The sequence below is a fragment of the Ovis canadensis genome, chromosome 23 (assembly GCF_042477335.2).
Source record: "Ovis canadensis isolate MfBH-ARS-UI-01 breed Bighorn chromosome 23, ARS-UI_OviCan_v2, whole genome shotgun sequence".
In the NCBI taxonomy this organism is placed as follows: Eukaryota; Metazoa; Chordata; class Mammalia; order Artiodactyla; family Bovidae; genus Ovis; species Ovis canadensis.
The window spans coordinates 75,360,938-75,378,847 of NC_091267.1; the positions used below are offsets into that span (position 1 = coordinate 75,360,938).

The following is a 17,910-nucleotide window of genomic DNA, read 5'->3' on the forward strand; positions in this document are numbered from 1 at the left end:
TGGGGCCGGGGTCGCCTGGCCGTAGATTTCCTTTTTTAAGTTTCCCAGGGGATTTTGCTGTGCATCCAGAGTGGAAAACCAGTGGTCTGAATGGTTCTTTTCAGAGGGTCCCCTATATCATTAGGGAGGAAGACCTCTTATCGCTGTCTGCCCCCACCCCCAGATGGGACGTAATTCATTTCTCTTGGTCATTCCAGTCCCTTTCATCCCGGGGTGTATTCCTGCTTTCAGTCTCATGTTGTCATCTGGCTAATTTAGATCTCCTTATGCTTGGGCCCCCTGAAAGAATGTCAGAGAGCCTTTGGAGAAGTGAGAGTTGGAGCTCTATTCCTCTATGTCCAGGTGTGTATTGCTCACAACACAGTTGCTGACAACTTCAAGTGCAGAACTTCGTGATCACGAAGAAAAGAACAGAAAATTCAGTCTGTGGTTTTGTTGTAACCCTTGCATGCTAATTTTATTAGGGAAACAGCCATTGAGAAACCGAAGCTTGTTTCACGGGAAATGCGAGCCAGGATGACTAGGGAGAGGCAGAGAGAGCTATAAATTGAAGACTTCACCTGCTCGTTTAGCACAGGCTTCCTGGTTCCTTGCCCTGTCGCCTCTGTCTTTCCAGAAACCAGGTAAGTTCCTTCTGCACCACCTTAAGATTTCTGGTTATGAGGGCCCCCCTGTCTGTTAGTTTGAAAGAAGTGCTTTTCCTGTACTAATCCCAAGTACCTAACTTGCCTTGGGGTGGTTTTGTTTAATTCAGTGTTTACCCAGCCGTGACAATGTTATCTTGTCTGACAGTAAGTTAATTCATTTTATTTTTGAGTGAACCTGCAAGAAATCCTTGCAAGGAAACATGGGATTGAAATGGAAGTTTTAACAGCAGATGTAATGCCTTTGCAGGGATGAGCCCTTGAGAGCAAAAATCCCTCAGAGTAGGCTTTTGATTGGCTTTAATCTCATTTTTGTTTTAAGATTTTTCTTTATTAACTAGTTGTAATTTGTCTGGTGAAAGTGAAAGCTTTAGCCACTCAGTCGTGTCTGACTCTTTTCGACCCTACAGACTGTAGCCGGCCAGGCTCCTCTGTCCATGGAATTCTCCAGAAAAGAATAGTGGACTGGGTAGCCATGTCCTTCACCAGGGGACTGTCCCAATCCAGGGATCGAACCTGGGTCTCCTGTGTTGCAGGCAGATTCAGCTGGTGAAGGAGAAAATACAAAGCATGTTCTAGTTATTTTTGGTAAATGGTAACTGCGCTCTAACTTTTGTGAGATGAACAAAAGTCATATGAACTCACTGCATAAGCTTGAAGCAATATAGAAAGCTACATAAAGAAGCTCTTTTGCCCCAGTTACTAATCCATGGCCAGACGTCTGTCACTGCCCTCTAAGGAGCGTTCAGCCTGGCGTCAGCCTTGCATGCAGCTAGGGACTGGGGTTTAGGAGCTCTCGTGTATCTGGTCACTTTGTGCTGGATTTGAAGCAACTGAGAAAACAGTGTCAGAGAAGGCCACTTTGCTCTTGTTGAGGCTAGATCCGAGAACTCTGCTTGGACTTGAGGGCAACCCTTCCTACAGAACAAGCCCCTGGCCTTGTTCTCAGGCAGCGGGACACGCCCGACATGGGAGGGCCAGGCTGAGGCAGGCCGGGAGGGGCGGCGGGCAGGCAGGTGCTGGTGCGGGCAGTTCGGACAGAAGGAGAGAGAGCAGAGCCTCTAGGGGGTTCACCCTGCTCCCTGGGACACGGGAACCCAGAGCTGCGGTGACGCCTTGCGATTCACATCCCGTCAAGAGCAGGGCTGGGAAGTGACCTTTCGCTGCGAGGGTGAAACTCCCTACGTCCTGGCTCAGCGCCCGAAGAGAAGCGGGAGGGGGCGGCCCGACACGAAGCCCGGCGGCTGAGCGCCCGGGTTCTGGTTGCTGTTGTTCAGGTCCCGCTGGAATCATCATGGACTCGCTGCTCCCAGCAAGCGCTCGGTTTGGGTTGGATCTTTTCAAAGACCTGAGTAAAACAGATGAGGGCAACATCTTGTTTTCCCCTGCGGGCATCTCAACCACCATTGGAATGCTGCCCCCGGTGACCCGAGGAGCCGCCGCCACCCAGGAGCAGGAGGTAGCGCGGGCTTCCCTCGCTTTCCAGCCGCAGGCTTGTCTCTGGGGCAGCACTCTGGCATTACCTCAAAAACCTGCCTCCCTTGATCCGGGGCCAAGAAAAGACAGCATCTATCTGAACGGGGCGATTTCAGGTCTATCAGCAAAGTCCTTTCCCCTCTTCCAATACCATCATGTCTTCTGCACCTAAATGCTTGAGATTCCTTTGGGTGAGTGTCTTTGTCCAAAGCAATTCAGTTCAGTTCAGTCACTCAGTCCTGTCCAACTCTTTGCAACCCCATGGACTGCAGCATGCCAGGCTTCCCTGTCCACCACCAACTCCCAGAGCTTACTCAAACTCACATCCATCAAGTCAGTGATGCCATCCAACCATCCCACCCTCTGTCGTCCCCTTCTCCTCTTGCCTTCAATCTTTCCCAGCATCAGGGTCTTTTCCAATGAGTCAGTTCTTTGCATCAGGTGACTTAAGTATTGGAGTTTCAGCTTCAGCATCAGTCCTTCCAATGAATATTCAGGACTGATTTCCTTTAGGAATGGACTGGTTGAATCTCCTTGCAGTTCAAGGGACTCTCAAGAGTCTTCTCCAATGCCACAGTTCAAAGCATCAATTCTTCGGTGCTCAGCTTTCTTTATAGTCCAACTCTCACATCCACACATGACTTCTAGAAAAACCATAGCTTTGACTAGACAGACCTTTGTTGGCAAAGTAGTGTCTCTGCTATTTAATACGCTGTCTAGGTTTGTCATAGCTTGCTCCTTTTCTTCCAAGGTTCAAGCGTCTTTTAATTTCATGGCTGCAGTTGCCATCTGCAGCAATTTTGGAGCCCCCTAAAATAAAGTCAGCCACTGTTTCCTCATCTGTTTGCCATGAAGTGGGAAAGCCTTTAAGCGCATAATTAAAGGCAGAGCCAGAAGGACAGAGCCTCCTGGGGGAAATGACGCGTCAGGGAGGGGCGAGTGAAGGGACTGACTGGCAGAGGTGAGATCAGCGCGCAGCCTAGAACTTCCCGTGATCTTGCAGGGACGGCACTGTTCCCTGTGTGCCACGGAGGCCTGTCTAACCGACATGCAGTTTACCCTGACTGGGCCCCTGTGGGCTTTTCTCTGCTCTCACCACTGACATGGTACTTTTTTTTTTTTCTTCCTAGGTGCCTTTCTTTGAAAAAGACACAGAAAGCTCAAGAATCAAAGCTGAAGAAACAGAGGTGGGGCGACATGGGCTTCCCTGCTGGCTCACTGGTAAAGAAGCCACCTGCCAAGGCAGGAGACGTGGGCTTAATCTCTGGGTTGGGAAGATCCCCCGGAGAAGGAACTGGCAACCCGCTCCAGTATTCTTGCCTGGGGAATCCCATGGACAGAGGAGCCTGGCAGGCTGCAGTCTGTGGGGTCGCAAAACAGTGACTCAGCGACTAAACAGTGAACAGCAGGACCTGTCTTATAGCGTCCAGCGATGACTTGGCAGATGTGGGAGCCCTGGGGAAGCGGGTAGAAGATGCGATTCTTATTGTTAAGCAATAATAACAACGGCAGCCAAACAATGTGGCTTATGGAGTGTCAAACAATAGTAAACCCCAGTGTTAAGAGGAGACCTCAGCTTTAGTGCTTACTAACCGCTAGGATACATGCCCATAAAGGCGAATAGACTGCGAGTCCCTGTGGCAGAGGGAGTGTGTTTGGAGTTGGCACGTGCGTGTGCTGAGTCACTTCAGTCGTGTCCGACTCTTCGTGACCCTGTGGACTGCAGCCCACTGGGCTCCTCTGTCCATGGAATTTTCCAGGCAAGAATACTGGAGAGGGTTGCCGTTTCCTTCTCCAGAGGATCTTCCCGACCCAGGGATCTAACCCGTGTTCCCCGTGTCTCCTGCTTTGGCAGGCGAGCTCTCTCCCATTAGCGCCACCTGGGCAGCCCATTTTGGAGTTAAGGTCAAATCCTGGCTTCATCACTTAACAGGTGTGCTAGTTTGTGAAGTTGGTCACCTTTAAGCCTCTGTAAAGTGTCTAGTGGAGCAACCAGGACACCTGGCGGCTCACCCCATGGGCGCTGCAGCAGTAGTGGGTGATACTGTCACTACAGACTTCCTTGGTGGGTCAGATGGTAAAGAATCTGCCTGCAGTGCAGGAGACCCAGGTTTGATCTCTGGATCAGGAAGATCCCCTGGAGAAGGAACTGGCAACCCACTTCAGTATTCCTGCCTGGAGAATTCCATGGACAGAGGAGCCTGGCGGGCTACAGTCCATGAGGTCACAGAGTCAGACACAACTCAGTGACTAACACTTTTATCACATGATTTTCTTATTTTAAGGACCTTTTCCTACTCTGTTGATGTTTTATTGAAAACTGTTAGGCCAGGACCAACGACTTCCTGAGGTCCCTTCCGGCTCTGCTGCTGCTGCTGAGTCGCTTCAGTCGTGTCCGACTCTGTGCGACCCAGAGACGGCAGCCAGCGAGGCGCCCCCGTTCCCGGGATTCTTCCAGCTCTAGGGCTATAGTATTCCTCACTCACGGGACAGTCTGTGCAAACACGGGAGAGAGTCCGTGGGTCAGGGCTGGCATCCAGAGACGAGTAGAGCTCCCTGGGAGGCCGCGTCTGCCAGGACTGCTCTCACAGCCCTTTTCCCGCCGTCATAGATTGTGGCTCAAGTCCCGCAACGGTGTGAGCCATTCGTTTCACGATCCCACATGGCCAGGCTGTCTGCGCGGCTGGGTTCATATAGGAGGAGTCAGGCTTCCTTGCGGAGTATGTACAGCAAAGGTGGGTCCAACGGCTGCTCCGTTGTGCAGTCAGTGTATCAGCGCTCACAGCTGATGTCAGGCACTTCCTCTCCCAAGCATGGTCCCAGCAGAGTCTTTGCAAGCTAGAAAAAGGCTCACCTTGGGTGGCAGATGCCTGCTCCTAGGTGAAGAGCTTTCAATCTTCCACCATTGAGTGTGGTGTTACCTGTGGGCTTTTCACATATGGCATTCTGTCCGTGGGATTCTCCAGGCACGAATACTGGAGTGGATTGCCATGCCCTCCTCCAGGGGATCTTCCTGACCCAGGGATCCAACCGAGTCTCTCTTGTGTCTTGCGCCGGCAGGCGTGTGCTGTACCGCTGACCCACCGCGGAAGCGCAGGGATGACCGCACGGCTTTGCTAGCTTCTACTCAGGAGCGCCCCCTGGTGTCTGTTTGTAGTGCTGCAGACTGGGCTGTGTGTTGATGGCCTTTGTGCTCAGGGACCAACCTGGTGCCTGTTCCTCTTGACGCTTAGATTCAGGCAAGACACAAACCAGTCCCTCAGACAGCCTCTGAAAAGTCAGAGTGTTGGACACACACTCCACACGCTTCTCTCCTCAGGGAGTTGGGGTTGAGAGTTTTCCCCCAGTCACACCATGAGGTGTGGCGGGGAGAAACTGGTGTGTGACCGTCATGAATTGTCCTGCTGGGCTTTGATGCAGTCTCCTCCTGGGTTCATGCTTCTCCGGGCTACAGGAATCTCTGAGCTGGTTCCTGGGTTTCTTGTGTTGTCGTTAACTGGTGTTTCCAGTGGGGAAAGAACGGTGTCCAGAACCTACACCGAGCTCATGGACGACCCCCCAGGCTGCCGTGTCTTCCGGTTGCGGGGAGGGTGGTGGCTCCAGGTTTACTGTTGCTGAGATGACTCACTGGGTCTTTGCTTTGACTTTGAAGTTGGAGGCGACAGAAGAGATGCATCGCCAGCTCCAAAGGGTTTTGAGTGAGATAAGCAAGCCCAGCGATGATTATGAGCTGAAAATAGCCAACCGGCTGTTTGGAGAAAAGACATACCTCTTCCTTCAAGTGAGTTTTGCTGAGTTCACAACGTCTGTGAGCGGTACTCAGGAATGGCCAAATGACTCTGCTAAGACTGGGATCTTTGGGGCAAGCTGCCTAATTTGAGCACCTGGCTCAGCCCACATCACTGGGGGTGTCCCTCCCACCTCTCCCTCTCACCCTCCACCCCACCCACCTCCCGACCTGTTCTCCAGATACCCAGACCTTTTGGGAGCTTCTTTTTCATCTTCACAATCTGATTTTTGCTTTAACCCTATTGAACCTGCACAAAAATATGCATGGAAGTACTCAAAGCGATTCACCCAGGCCCTAAAAAGATCTCTTCTTATGATATTAGTCATCTTCATGTACAGATAAACTTATTTAGAAATGATGGCAATGCATAAGCTGAATTTTAAAGCTATTTCTATTCCTTCCCTGTTTCTCCTAAAGAAATACTTAGATTATGTTGAAAAACATTACCATGCTTCTCTGGAACCTGTTGATTTTGTAAATGCAGCAGATGAAAGTCGAAAGAAGATTAATTCCTGGGTTGAAAGCCAAACAAATGGTAGTGTATGGATGAGTCGTTCATCATAAAAACACTTCTGAGCACCTGCTGTGAGTGAAGCCCTGTGCTGGACGCTGCATAGGGTATAAGGGTGCACAAGCTTTGGGCGGGGACCTGAGATGGGTATTTCAGGTTGGAGGGGCAGGACTGGAGCCAAGGAGTGGGGGAACCCACTGCCGACAGTGGAATGGCCTCAGCAGATGTGGAGAGAGCCAAGGGGATTGGGCAGAGGACCACAGGAAGCCAACTTCGTGGAGACACGTAGTGGAGAATTATTTGCGCATAGCTGGGGATCGCAGTGACTTTGGGGCTCCTGATACCTGGCTTATGTCTGTCGTGAGGTCATATTTGACTTTTACGTGAGCACCTTTCTTTCTGAGTCTGGGTCCATAAGTAAAAACGTCAGAGGGCTCCTTTCTCTCGGTCAGTGAGAAGCATCAGCTCAATAAAGACGCGCCTGGCCCCTTGCGGCTGGGCCTCCTGCACGGACAGCCTTGAGCCTTGTCGGCAGCAAGGACTCGAGGAAGCCCCGCCTCCTCCGCCCCGCCTCACGCCCCGGTACGAGCCAAACTCGCAGGAAGTAGCAGAGAGCAATGTTAAGATTTTGCAGAGCAGTGCTGATACTTTAGTGTTAGTATTTCAGAATACACTTTTAAAAAACATTTATTTATGGATTTGGCCGTGCCAGGTCTTAGTTTTGGCTGTGGAATCTTCAGTGGAGGCACGCGAGGTCTTTAACTGCAGCACGCAACCTCTTAGCTGCAATCTGTGGGATCGAGCTCCCTGACCGGGGAGATACATTAAAAAAGACAAAAATTCCAGTCATCAGAGAGACATCTGTTATTTTAGATTGTAGTTTTTCTTCATACTCAGTTCAAAGGAAGTGAAAATTTTAAAAGGGGGATAAAAGAGGACCTGTCAAAGGGTTGGTTGAAGGCAGTAGTCTTCAGAACTTCAGTGGAATGGGCTGAACCCAGAGATAAAACATCAGCTCCTTTGCAATAAAATAAGAGATCTCTAAACCTCAGGTAGCTATAATGAATGGGTTAAAAATAATAATAGCTAACTCCGAGTACTTATTATGAGCTGGATAATATTCTAAGTGTTTCTCTACACAGGGAATCATTGACTCCTTTCAGCAGCTCTGTGAGGGAGGTTTTATTCCTGTTTTACAGGTGTGGAAACTGAGGCTCAGAGAGCTTAAGTAACTTACCCAGGACCCCTCAGCTGATGAGAGGCAAAGCTGGATGCCAGCAGAGGCAATCTGACTCCAGAGCCTGAGCTCTTAGCCCTCACACCTCAGTTTATCCTGTGGGATAAACTGGCGATGGGCAAAGTGAGAACCTCCTATGATTTCTGCCAGCAAACTGTTTGTCAGCTAAGCCTTCAGGTGCTGACCTGGCTGAGGTTTGAACGATCGGTCACGTCCATGTTCATCGTATCTGACGTGTAGCACTTGTAATTTTGAAGATGGACCCATTTTGTTCTTGTTGCTGTTCATTTGCAGAAAAAATCAAGGACCTGTTTCCAGACGGCTCTTTAAGCAGCTCCATCAAGCTGGTGGTGGTGAACGTAATTTATTTTAAAGGGCAATGGGACAGGGAGTTTAAGAAAGAAAATACCAAGGAGGAGGAATTTTGGCTGAATAAGGTATGTTCTTTAATTAATTTGTGTGATATGCTTACAGATAAAATGTAGAATCTGAAGTCATATTTGAGCAAATGTACATGGTATATGACTTCCCAGGTGGTTCAGTGGTAAAGAATCTGCCTGCTAATGTAGGAGACACAGGTTCGATCCCTGGATCAGGAAGATCCCCTGGAGGAGGAAATGACAACCCATTCCAGTATTCTTGCCTGAAAAATCTGATGGACAGAGGAGCCTGGCAGGCTACAGTCCAAAGGGTCACAAAGAGTCAGACACAACTTAGTCACTAAACAACAACAGTGTGAGATATATATATAATGCTGATTCCTAGGCTCTGTTCTTTAGCATGGTCTTAGGTTGAGCCAATTACTTTGGGGAGCCCCCTTGGTGGCCTTCCGCCCCTTGACACCTCGAGCTCTGCTGACTCATTGCAGAGCACGAGCAAGTCTGTGCTGATGATGACACAGCGCCAGTCCTTTAGCTTCAAGACCCTGGAGGACGTGCCAGCCAAAATTCTGGGCCTTCCGTATCGAAACCATGACCTCAGCATGTTCTTGCTGCTGCCCAATGACATCGACGGTCTGGAGAAGGTAAAGCCTTGCCTCTTCCTTGTTCTGCCTGCATCTCCCGAGGCTCTCTGTCTCAGAGCTTGTTTCTGGGTGAGTCTGGAGTTAGGGCTCTCATCTGGAGCTGGTGAAATAGAAAATATTTCTGTCTCTCTCTGCAGCAGGTAAAGATGGGTATCTAAAGAGGAGCATTAAATGGTGCCAGGTTTATCGAGAAGAACCAACGCTAAAATATTTGGGGATGAGATAACATGAACATTTGAGGTCATACAGGAGTTCTAAAGATCACCCACCATTCTCCGAAGTGGTTGATCTCTGTGGACCCTCTTTCCCAGGGAAAAAAAAATCACCTATGCACATAGACAGCAATTTTGAATTCTATTCACAGGCTATTGGACTTCCTGAGTTCCTTTTTCAGACATTTCATTTTTAAAAAGACTTTTTTAGGGCAATTTTATGTTTACAGCAAAACTTAGAGGCAGGTACAGAGATTTCCAATACACCTTGTGCCCCACGTACCATAGCCTCCCCATAATCAGCATCACTCACCAGTGTGGTTTTTTTAACTCCAAATAAACCTACCTCGACTCATAATAAAAGTCCATAGGACCCTTAATCATAAATCCCTTGATTTAGTCCTGCCCACTGGTTGCTCAGACAGTAAAGAATCTGCTTATACTGCAGGAGACCTGGGTTTGATTCCTGGGGTGGGACAGTCCCCTGGAAAAGGGAATGGCAACCTGCTCCAGGATTGTTGCCTGGAAAATCCCATGGACACAGGAGCCTGGCAAGCTATAGTCCATGGGGTCGAAAAAAGTCAAACACAACTGAGTGACTAACACTTAAACTAGAGCTACTTTGTAGTTAAAATATTGATGTGGTGAGTAGCCTGTGTTTTGGAGAACAGGAAGGTTGTTTTAAATCCCTGTTCTTCTACTTAGTAGCTTTCTACCCTTTGAAGTTTCATAATTTCTTTGAACCTTAATATCTTCTCATTTATAAAATGAGTTCCATAGCTCTTAATGTGTGTTGTAATGATTAATATATATATACACACACACACACATACATATACATATACATCCTGGACTAACCCTAACCCTAACCCTAGAACGGATCTGAAAAGTGAAGTTGCTCAGTCGTGTCCGACTCTTTGCGACCCTGTGGACTATAGCCTACCAGGTTCCTCCATCCATGGGATTTTCCAGGCAAGAGTACTGGAGTGGGTTGCCATTTCCTTCTCCAGGAGATCTTCCCGACCCAGGGGTTGAACGTGGGTCTCCCACATTGCAGGCAGACACTTTACTGTCTGAGCCACTAGGAACATCCAGAATGGATGTAGGACATGAAAAACACTTGCCTAGAATGCTTCCAGTTCTTGGAAAGTGCTCAATAAATTGATGGGTGCTGTATTATTAAGATACTAGATGCTATTCTGCTTCTGTGAAATGTGTTTAGCAGCATTGCTGCTGCTGCTAAGTCGCTTCAGTCGTGTCTGACTCTGTGACCCCATAGATGGAAGCCCACCAGGCTCCCCCGTCCCTGGGATTCTCTAGGCAAGAACACTGGAGTGGGTTGCCATTTCCTTCTCCAGCGCATGAAAGTGAAAAGGGAAAGAGAAGTTGCTCAGTTGTGTCTGACTCTTCGAGACCCCATGGACTGCTGCCCACCAGACTCCCCTGTCCATGGGATTTTCCAGGCAAGAGTACTGGAGCAGGGTGCCATTGCCTTTTCCATTAGCAGCATTACATGTTGGCAAATATGTTGGGAAAGCAAAATGACAGGATGCATGCAAGCTTTATGAGATTGACGCACTGCTTACTGTTCTAACGAGCACTTATCTGCAAGCTTTAAAAGTATTCATAATCTGACTCAAAAGCTCCAGTTGTGGGAATTACTGTAGGGAAATAATTCAAGAATAAAATTTACTTTCTGAGCCAAATCAGCAACATCTTCATTAAATACATGGTGGCTCAGATGGTAAAGAATCCGCCTGCAATACAGGAGACCCAGGTTCCATCGCTGGGTAGGAAAGATCCCCAGGAGAAGGGAATGGAAAGCGACTCCAGTATTGCTGTCTGGAGAAGTCCATGGCCAGAAGAGCTTGGCAGGCACAGTCCACGGGGTTGCAAAGAGTCAGACACTAGGATGCTCGGCTTGAAATTTACATAATAATGATCATAATTTTATTATTAATAGATACCGCACCCACAGTATCTATCCGAGTCCACTTGATACGTATTTAGATGATGGTAAAGTGAGTGAAGGGCTTCCCTGGGGGCTCAGACGATAAAGCAAAATGAGTGAAGGGACGGGTGTCAGGTGGAGTTTGTCAGCTTCTGCCTGTTTGAAGCTACTTAGACATATGCAGTGCTGTGAAAACATATTTACTTTATGACGAGAAAAGTAGATAGTCAATGTAGTTGCAACTATATAAATACATAGTAATATAAATTACATTCATTATAATTTTATAAATTGTTCTTTATAATATAGTAATATATAAACTATATGATAATACTCATTATATAAGATAGTATATAAATTATATAATACATATGTGGACAAAGATTAAAGGGGAATAGTAAAAAATGAAATAATAGATATTAAATTGATAGAATAAGAAATGACTTTAAAAATTTATTTACATGCGATAGAGTTTTCATACAGACACAGATAATTTAAATATAGAAATATAAGACCAGTGGCTGGTGTATATATATGTGTATGTATATATATATATATATATATATATATATATATATATAGCAGTTGAGTGAAATAAAATTTCGGTCTCACTTGTTACTAAAGCTAATATTAATAATTAGTATTGCACTGTTTTGAATTTGCACTGATAATCAAGCCGTTCTTCCCTCTTTTTTTCCTTAACAGATTATAGATAAAATAACTCCTGAGAAGTTAATAGAGTGGACTAGCGTGGGGCGTATGGAAGAGAGGGCCGTGGACTTGCACTTGCCCCGGTTCCGGGTGGCGGGCACTTACGACCTGGAAGCCACCTCCGCGGGGCTGTGCGCTGCCGGCCTCTCGGGGAGCCCAGAGGGTGCCGGGCTGCGCGCCCAGAGGCTGCTGCACAGGTCGGTGCTGGAGCTGACTGAGGCGGGCACAGAGTCTGCGGCCGCCACCGCTGTGGGCTTCGCAGTCACGCCGGCCCAGGACTGGGAACGTTTTCACTGCAATCACCCTTTCCTGTTCTTCATCAGGCACAACAAGTCCGACAGCGTCCTTTTCTTTGGCCGATTTTCTTCTCCTTAGTACAGTCCCTGCCTTGGCGTAAAGCAGCCACCACCACCGGTGCCGGGGTGTTCACAGGCTTATGGAAATACCCGCTCCTTAAAAAATTGTTTTACTTGAATTCCAGCCTTACCATCAACATCAATGATTAATGACTGCAGTAGTGTATATATTTACAGTTTTTCCTGAAACGGAAATGTTTTGCTTGTGATGTGCAGATAGCAGGTCAAATCAAGGCTCCTTAATGACCTTCCACTGTTTTCCTGTAGGAAATCAATGTCTTGTACTTTTGTGCACTAATGGAGAGGAGCAATCTCTTTGGTGAAGACTGTGGACTAGGGGTTTTGAGATGCCCACCAGTTCTAATATTTTGGTAGATTATAATACCGGAGTAAAAGAAAACAAAAATTTATATTCAGTTCATGTGTGGCTTTTTTATTTCTTAGCATATAGTGCGGCAAACTGAACCTAGGAAAGAGAATAGAGAAACACGTTAGCAAAACATAAATTAAAACTCAAAACGCCAAACAAAATAAAACAATCTGCCAGGCAGAGAGGATTCCCGTATGTTCGTCCTCAGCTCCAACAGTGGATTATTCCTTGTCAATTTCATGAGCATTTTGATATTGTGAAATAAATGTGATCATAAAGCACACCATTATAAGCCTAGAACTTGACAAATTTTGATAAATTCGCACATGAAAACACTATCACACCCAGAATACAGAACACTTGCATCATCCTCCAAGGTTCTTTGCTCTGCTTCTGAGTCAGCTGTCCCTGAACAGACCCTGCTCCGCCAACAGCTGACCTGCCTCCAATCGCTCCAGGGCGGATCTGGGCTCAGACTGTGTCCTCTCTCCTGCCTAGCTTCCGTCGCCCGGCACTGTGTTTTCAGATTCATGAGGCTAGTTGGGATATCAGTAGTTGATTACTTTCTACTGACAAGCAGTGTCCCATCATCTGGATAAACCACATTTGTTTATCCATTTACTCATTGACAGGCATTTTTGTTGCTTCCAGGGTATGGCAGCTATACATAATAATTGTTGTTGAGTTGCTCAGTTGTGTCCAAATCTTTTGTGACCCCATGGACTGTAGCCTGCCAGACTCCCCAGTCCCTGGGATTCTCCAGACAAGAATACTGGAGTGGGTAGCCATTTCCTTCCCCAGGGGATCGCCCCAACTCACAGGGTGAACTCACTTCTGCACTGCGGGTGGATTCTTTACCACTGAGTCTCCAGGGAAGCCCGTGAATAGTGTTGCTATGCCCATAAGTCTGTGTGAACATACGTTTTCACTTCTCTTTGCGTAGATGACTAGGAGCGAAATTACTGAGTCAGATGATAAATACACGTTTAATTGTATAGGAAACAGCCAGTATGTTCTCCAAAACGGCCATACCATTTTCTGCTACAAGCAATGAGTGAGCGTCACAGGCGTCCTGAAGATTCACCAGTGGGTGGTGTTGCTGGTCTTCTTCATTACAGCCGTTTCTCATGGATGTGAGGTGGCATCTCATTGTAGTTAGGCATTTTCCTTTTGACTAATAATGTTGAGCATCCTTTCATATGTATGCTGACCCTGCATACATATTCTTTTGTGAAATGTCTGTTCAAATCTTTTGCCCATTTTTATTAGATTGTTTGCTTTCTCATTATTGATGTGTAGTTGCTTTTAATATATTCTAAATAAAAAGTTTCTTTCAGGTATATTTTTCTTAATGGTGTCATTGAAAAGCAGTTTTAAACTTTAATGGGATCCAATTCATTAATTTTTTCTTTTATAGTTTCTATTTTTCTGTCTTATTTGAGAAATCTTTGTCCATCTCAAGTCTGCTAAGACTTTCTCCTGGAACTTTTATGATATTAGCTTTTGCATTTAGATCTATGATTTATTTTATTTTTTTTGGTATACCCAATAGTCTTTGTTTTATTTATTTTAATTGGAGGCTACTTAATTTACAATATTGTAGTGGTTTTGCCATACATGGACATGAATCCACCATGGCTGTACAAGTGTTCCCCATCCTGCACCCCCCTCTCCCCTCCCTCCCCACCCCATCCCTCAGGGTCATCCCAGTGCACCAGCCCTGAGCACCCTGTCTTGTGCACCGAACCTGGACTGGCGATCTGTTTCACATATGATAATATACATGTTTCAGTATATTACCCCCTCTCAAATCATCCCCCCTCTCCCTCTCCCATAGAGTCCAAAAGCCTGTTCTATACATCTCTGTCTCTTTTGCTGTCTTGCATACAGGGTTATCATTACCATCTTTCTAAATTCCATATATATGTGTTAGTATACAGTATTGGTGTTTTTCTTTCTGGCTTACTTCACTCTGTATAATCGGCTCCAGTTTCATCCACCTCATTAAAACTGATTCAAATGTATTCTTTTTAATGGCTGAGTAATACTCCATTGTGTATATGTACCACAGCTTTCTTATCCATTCGTCTGCTGATGGACATCTAGGTTGCTTCCATGTCCTGGCTATTATAAACAGTGCTGCGATGAACATTGGGGTACATGTGTCTCTTTCGGTTCTGGTTTCCTCGGTGTGTCTGCCCAGTAGTGGGATTGCTGGGTCGTATGGTAGTTCTATGATTTATTTTGAATTAATTTTTGTGAAATATGCGTTGTGGTGTTGCAGAAACCAGTGCTCGAGGAACCAAGCACCACGCTCGGAGAGTTGGAGAACTCAGGTTTATTACGCCGGCGGGCCCGGAGGAGTCAACACTCCAAGCTCTGAGCCCCGAACAAAGGGACTACAGGGTTTTTACAGACAGATTGTAGTGGGCAACACTAGCTGTTAACAGGCTGGTTCAAACTTAGGGGTTCCATGCGTGGGGACAGTGGTGAAGATGGGGAGGGGGAGGTCTGGTCTTTACATGGACAGGCACGAGTAAGCAGGTTTGCAGGGGCTGGGCGATTACAAGGAGCAGGACAGGGTGAGAGAGAGAAACTCCGGGTCCTAGCATTGCAAGTCCCCACTTTCTGAGACTGCGCGACCTGCGTGATCCAGACTCTGCAAGGGGCGGCGGAGTTACAGAGGCAGAAGGAGAAGGAGGCCATGTAAAGATTTAGCTTTTCCTCTTCGGTGGCTCATTACTCTTAACGTGGGCGTTCAATCGCTCCAGCATCACTTGGATTCTGAAAAGGCTGCGTTCACCCTCAGGTGATTTAAGGGCCTTGGAATCTTGGTGACCCGTGCGCATGCTGGGCCTGTTTCTAGACCCTCTTCTGGCCCCTGATCTGTTTCCACCGCGTGTCACCGCCTCTCCACCCCTGATAACAGCCCCTCCTGCAGCTTAGTTTGTCTGATATTAATGTAACCATCAGGCTTTCACGTGGCCAGTGCCGGCAGGCTGTGCCTTCTGCCATCCTTTCGGTCCACCTGCACGCGCTCTCAAGTGGGGTTTTTAAAAAGACTCCCTGGCTCGTTCTGTTCGGCTGCCCTGGGTCTCTCGCTGCGCCGGGCTTCCTCTCGCTGCCGCCCTCGGCTTCGCACGCGGCTCTCTCTGGCGGGGGGCGCAGGCTCTCGGCGGCCGGGGCTCAGCGGCTGCGGCTCCTCAGCGTGCGGGGTCTTCCTGGACCAGGGGTCGAAGCCGTGTCCTCTGCACTGGCAGGAAGATTCTTGACCACTGGACCACAGGGAAGCCCTGCGTTTCGTTTTCAGTCTGCCAGGTGGGCAGAACAGGGAAGAGGAGCCCCAAACGGCGGCGGCTGCAGACACGGAAGGGAGAAGCGCGAAATGAAAGAAAGAAGGTCCGAGGGGCGAGGGCCGCAGGGAGGCAAGCGACGCGCCTGGCCGGTCACAGGAGCAAGGACCTCAGGGGAAGCAAGCGAGCGCCTGGCTGGCCCAGTTTACACAGGACGGGCCCAGGGAGAGAGAGACACGTACACAGAGGAGCCCGAGCCAGCTCTCGCGGCCTCCCGCGCGCTGGGGCGCTCTTCTCCTCGTCTCCTTAGATCGACCTGCCCTCATGCCTGAGAGATGAATTTTCCTGCCATCTTCTAAATAAAATAGAGCTGTAACACTGAGCTGTAACACTGATTTGTCTGAGAGCTATAACACGGTCCATTGGACCTGAGAGCTCTAACACGGTCTATCCAAGACCCGAGAGCTGTGACACGCCGAGGGGGCTTTAATGTCTGTCACTCCAAATCTTTGTTGTGACGAGACAAAGAATCGAGGAACGCACACTCGCGTGACAAGTAGACACCGTGGACTGGGATGCTGTGGTCCTCCCATGGATGTAAGATGGACTCCCCATTAAAAAAAAAAAAAAAGGTTGGATGTTGAGATTAGTGATTCCACACCCGCCCCAAGAATGTTAGTTCCTCGTGTGATGCGGTTTCTGGGGAGCCTGTGGCAGGGTTCCTGGCTGCGAGAGCCTGCAGGGCTTGACCACGGTTAGGAGCTGGCCTGGGGGAGGGCTCCTGGGCACCGTCAGGTCGCCTGGCTTGCATTTCCTGCAGGTACCGGGGGAGGGAGCTCCAGGCCTTTCCTTGCCAGCTGGCTTAGTTTTGTGTGTGTGTGTGTGTGTGTGTGTGTGCGTGTGTGTAGGGTGGGGGTGGTTAGACGGAAACAAACAGGGGTGGGACTAGAACGTTGTGAGGAGAAGGCAATGGCAACCCCACCCTAGTCTTGCCTGGAGAATCCCGTGGACAGAGGAGCCTGCTGGGCTACAGTCCATGGGTCGCAAAGAGTCGGACACGACTCAGTGACTAAACCACAGAACGTTGTCAATAGTCAATTGTCAAAAATGAGTCAGACTCTTTATTATACTGATTCTTGCTTTTTAAATATAGTCTGACAGTTTCTATCCTTGTGTGTGTTTGTGTACCAATCGCTCAGTCCAACTCCATCAATGGTACACCGCCAGGCTCTTCTGTCCAAGAAATTTTTCATGGAAGAGTACTGGAGTGGGTTGCCACTTCCTGCTCCAGGGGATCTTCCCGACTCAGGGTTTGAACCCGAGTTTCCGGCATTGAAGGTGGATTCTTTACTGTCTGAGTCAAACACGTTTGTGTGCCCCATCAGAGAGAGGTCAAACTGAAACATCAGAGTTTGGAGCAGAGAAAGGTTTATTGAAGGACTAAGCAAGGAGAATGAATGGCTTGGGCTAAAAAACACAAAAAAACAAAAAACTCTGAACTCCCCAATAATTTGGAGGGAGAACTTTTTGTAAGCAAAATTTGGGGTGAGCGCTGCAGGGCATATGATTCTCTTCCAATTAGTTGTTAGCAGGGTGGTGCTCTAGGAAAATTTTGCTCAGCCAGAAGGAAGTTACCATCCTCCGCTTGGGGTGGGGGCTTAGTTCCTGCAAAAAAGCTCAAACAGGTTTTGTAGGTATATCCCTTGAGGGGGAACCAGGATCCCACTTTAATGTTGCGCTCTAGTCTCTTAATTGCCCTCTTTGTTTCTGCACTTCCTCCCTTGCCTGGTCAGCAGCTGAATGAATCCGCCCTTTGTTACTCAAGGGCTTCTCTCATAGCTTAGTTGGTCAAAATTCTGCCTGCAATGCTGGAGACCCCAGTTCAGTCCTTGGGCTGGGAAGATCCCCTGGAGAAGGGAAAGGCTACCCACTCCAGTGTTCTGGCCTGGAGAATTCTATGGACTGTTATGTTATGCCCAGAGTCCGAGTCCCCACAACTGAGAGAATAAGACGTCCGAAGCAATGCAAAAGCATAAAGGGGTTTATTACTAGCTCGAGCCAGGACCCATGTTTCATCCAGCACAGTGGAATTAGACAAAGGCCCGGAGCTCTGAATCACATATACTTTTATACAGACGGTTCTTTGTTTTTGTAACAGCATAGCTGATTGGTTAAACCGTGCGCGCGCACGGAACTTTTAAACCTCACATCCCTATGGATTGGCTCAGGTCTGGCGTGGGCGGGGGGGGGGGAGGCGCTACAGGGATTTTTTTCTGATTGGTCCAGCTACACTGCCTGCGGGAATTCCCAGAGCCTCAGCTTTTCTCAGGCCTAG

General features: G+C 48.0%; 1 protein-coding gene across 1 annotated transcript; it reads left to right on the forward strand.

The window, feature by feature from the left end:
- The first annotated feature begins 603 nt into the window (after positions 1–603).
- SERPINB13 (serpin family B member 13) lies at positions 604–12,328 on the forward strand. The gene is made up of 8 exons (XM_069568297.1): positions 604–623; positions 1,922–2,103; positions 3,251–3,307; positions 5,773–5,901; positions 6,328–6,445; positions 7,953–8,095; positions 8,527–8,682; positions 11,551–12,328. The coding sequence occupies exons 2-8, from the start codon at positions 1,939–1,941 to the stop codon at positions 11,929–11,931; spliced, it is 1,149 nt and encodes a 382-aa protein (XP_069424398.1). The 5' UTR covers positions 604–623; positions 1,922–1,938; the 3' UTR covers positions 11,932–12,328.
- The last annotated feature ends 5,582 nt before the right edge of the window (positions 12,329–17,910 follow it).

What these genes read in the sequence shown, in the direction of transcription:
- SERPINB13 (XM_069568297.1), top strand. Translation starts at nt 1,939, where the DNA reads ATGGACTCGCTGCTCCCAGCAAGCGCTCGGTTTGGGTTGGATCTTTTC. An exon ending in TCAAAGCTGAAGAAACAGAG is followed by an intron (nt 3,308 to 5,772) that starts GTGGGGCGACAT and finishes TTGACTTTGAAG; the next exon opens with TTGGAGGCGACAGAAGAGAT. An exon ending in GGTTGAAAGCCAAACAAATG is followed by an intron (nt 6,446 to 7,952) that starts GTAGTGTATGGA and finishes GTTCATTTGCAG; the next exon opens with AAAAAATCAAGGACCTGTTT.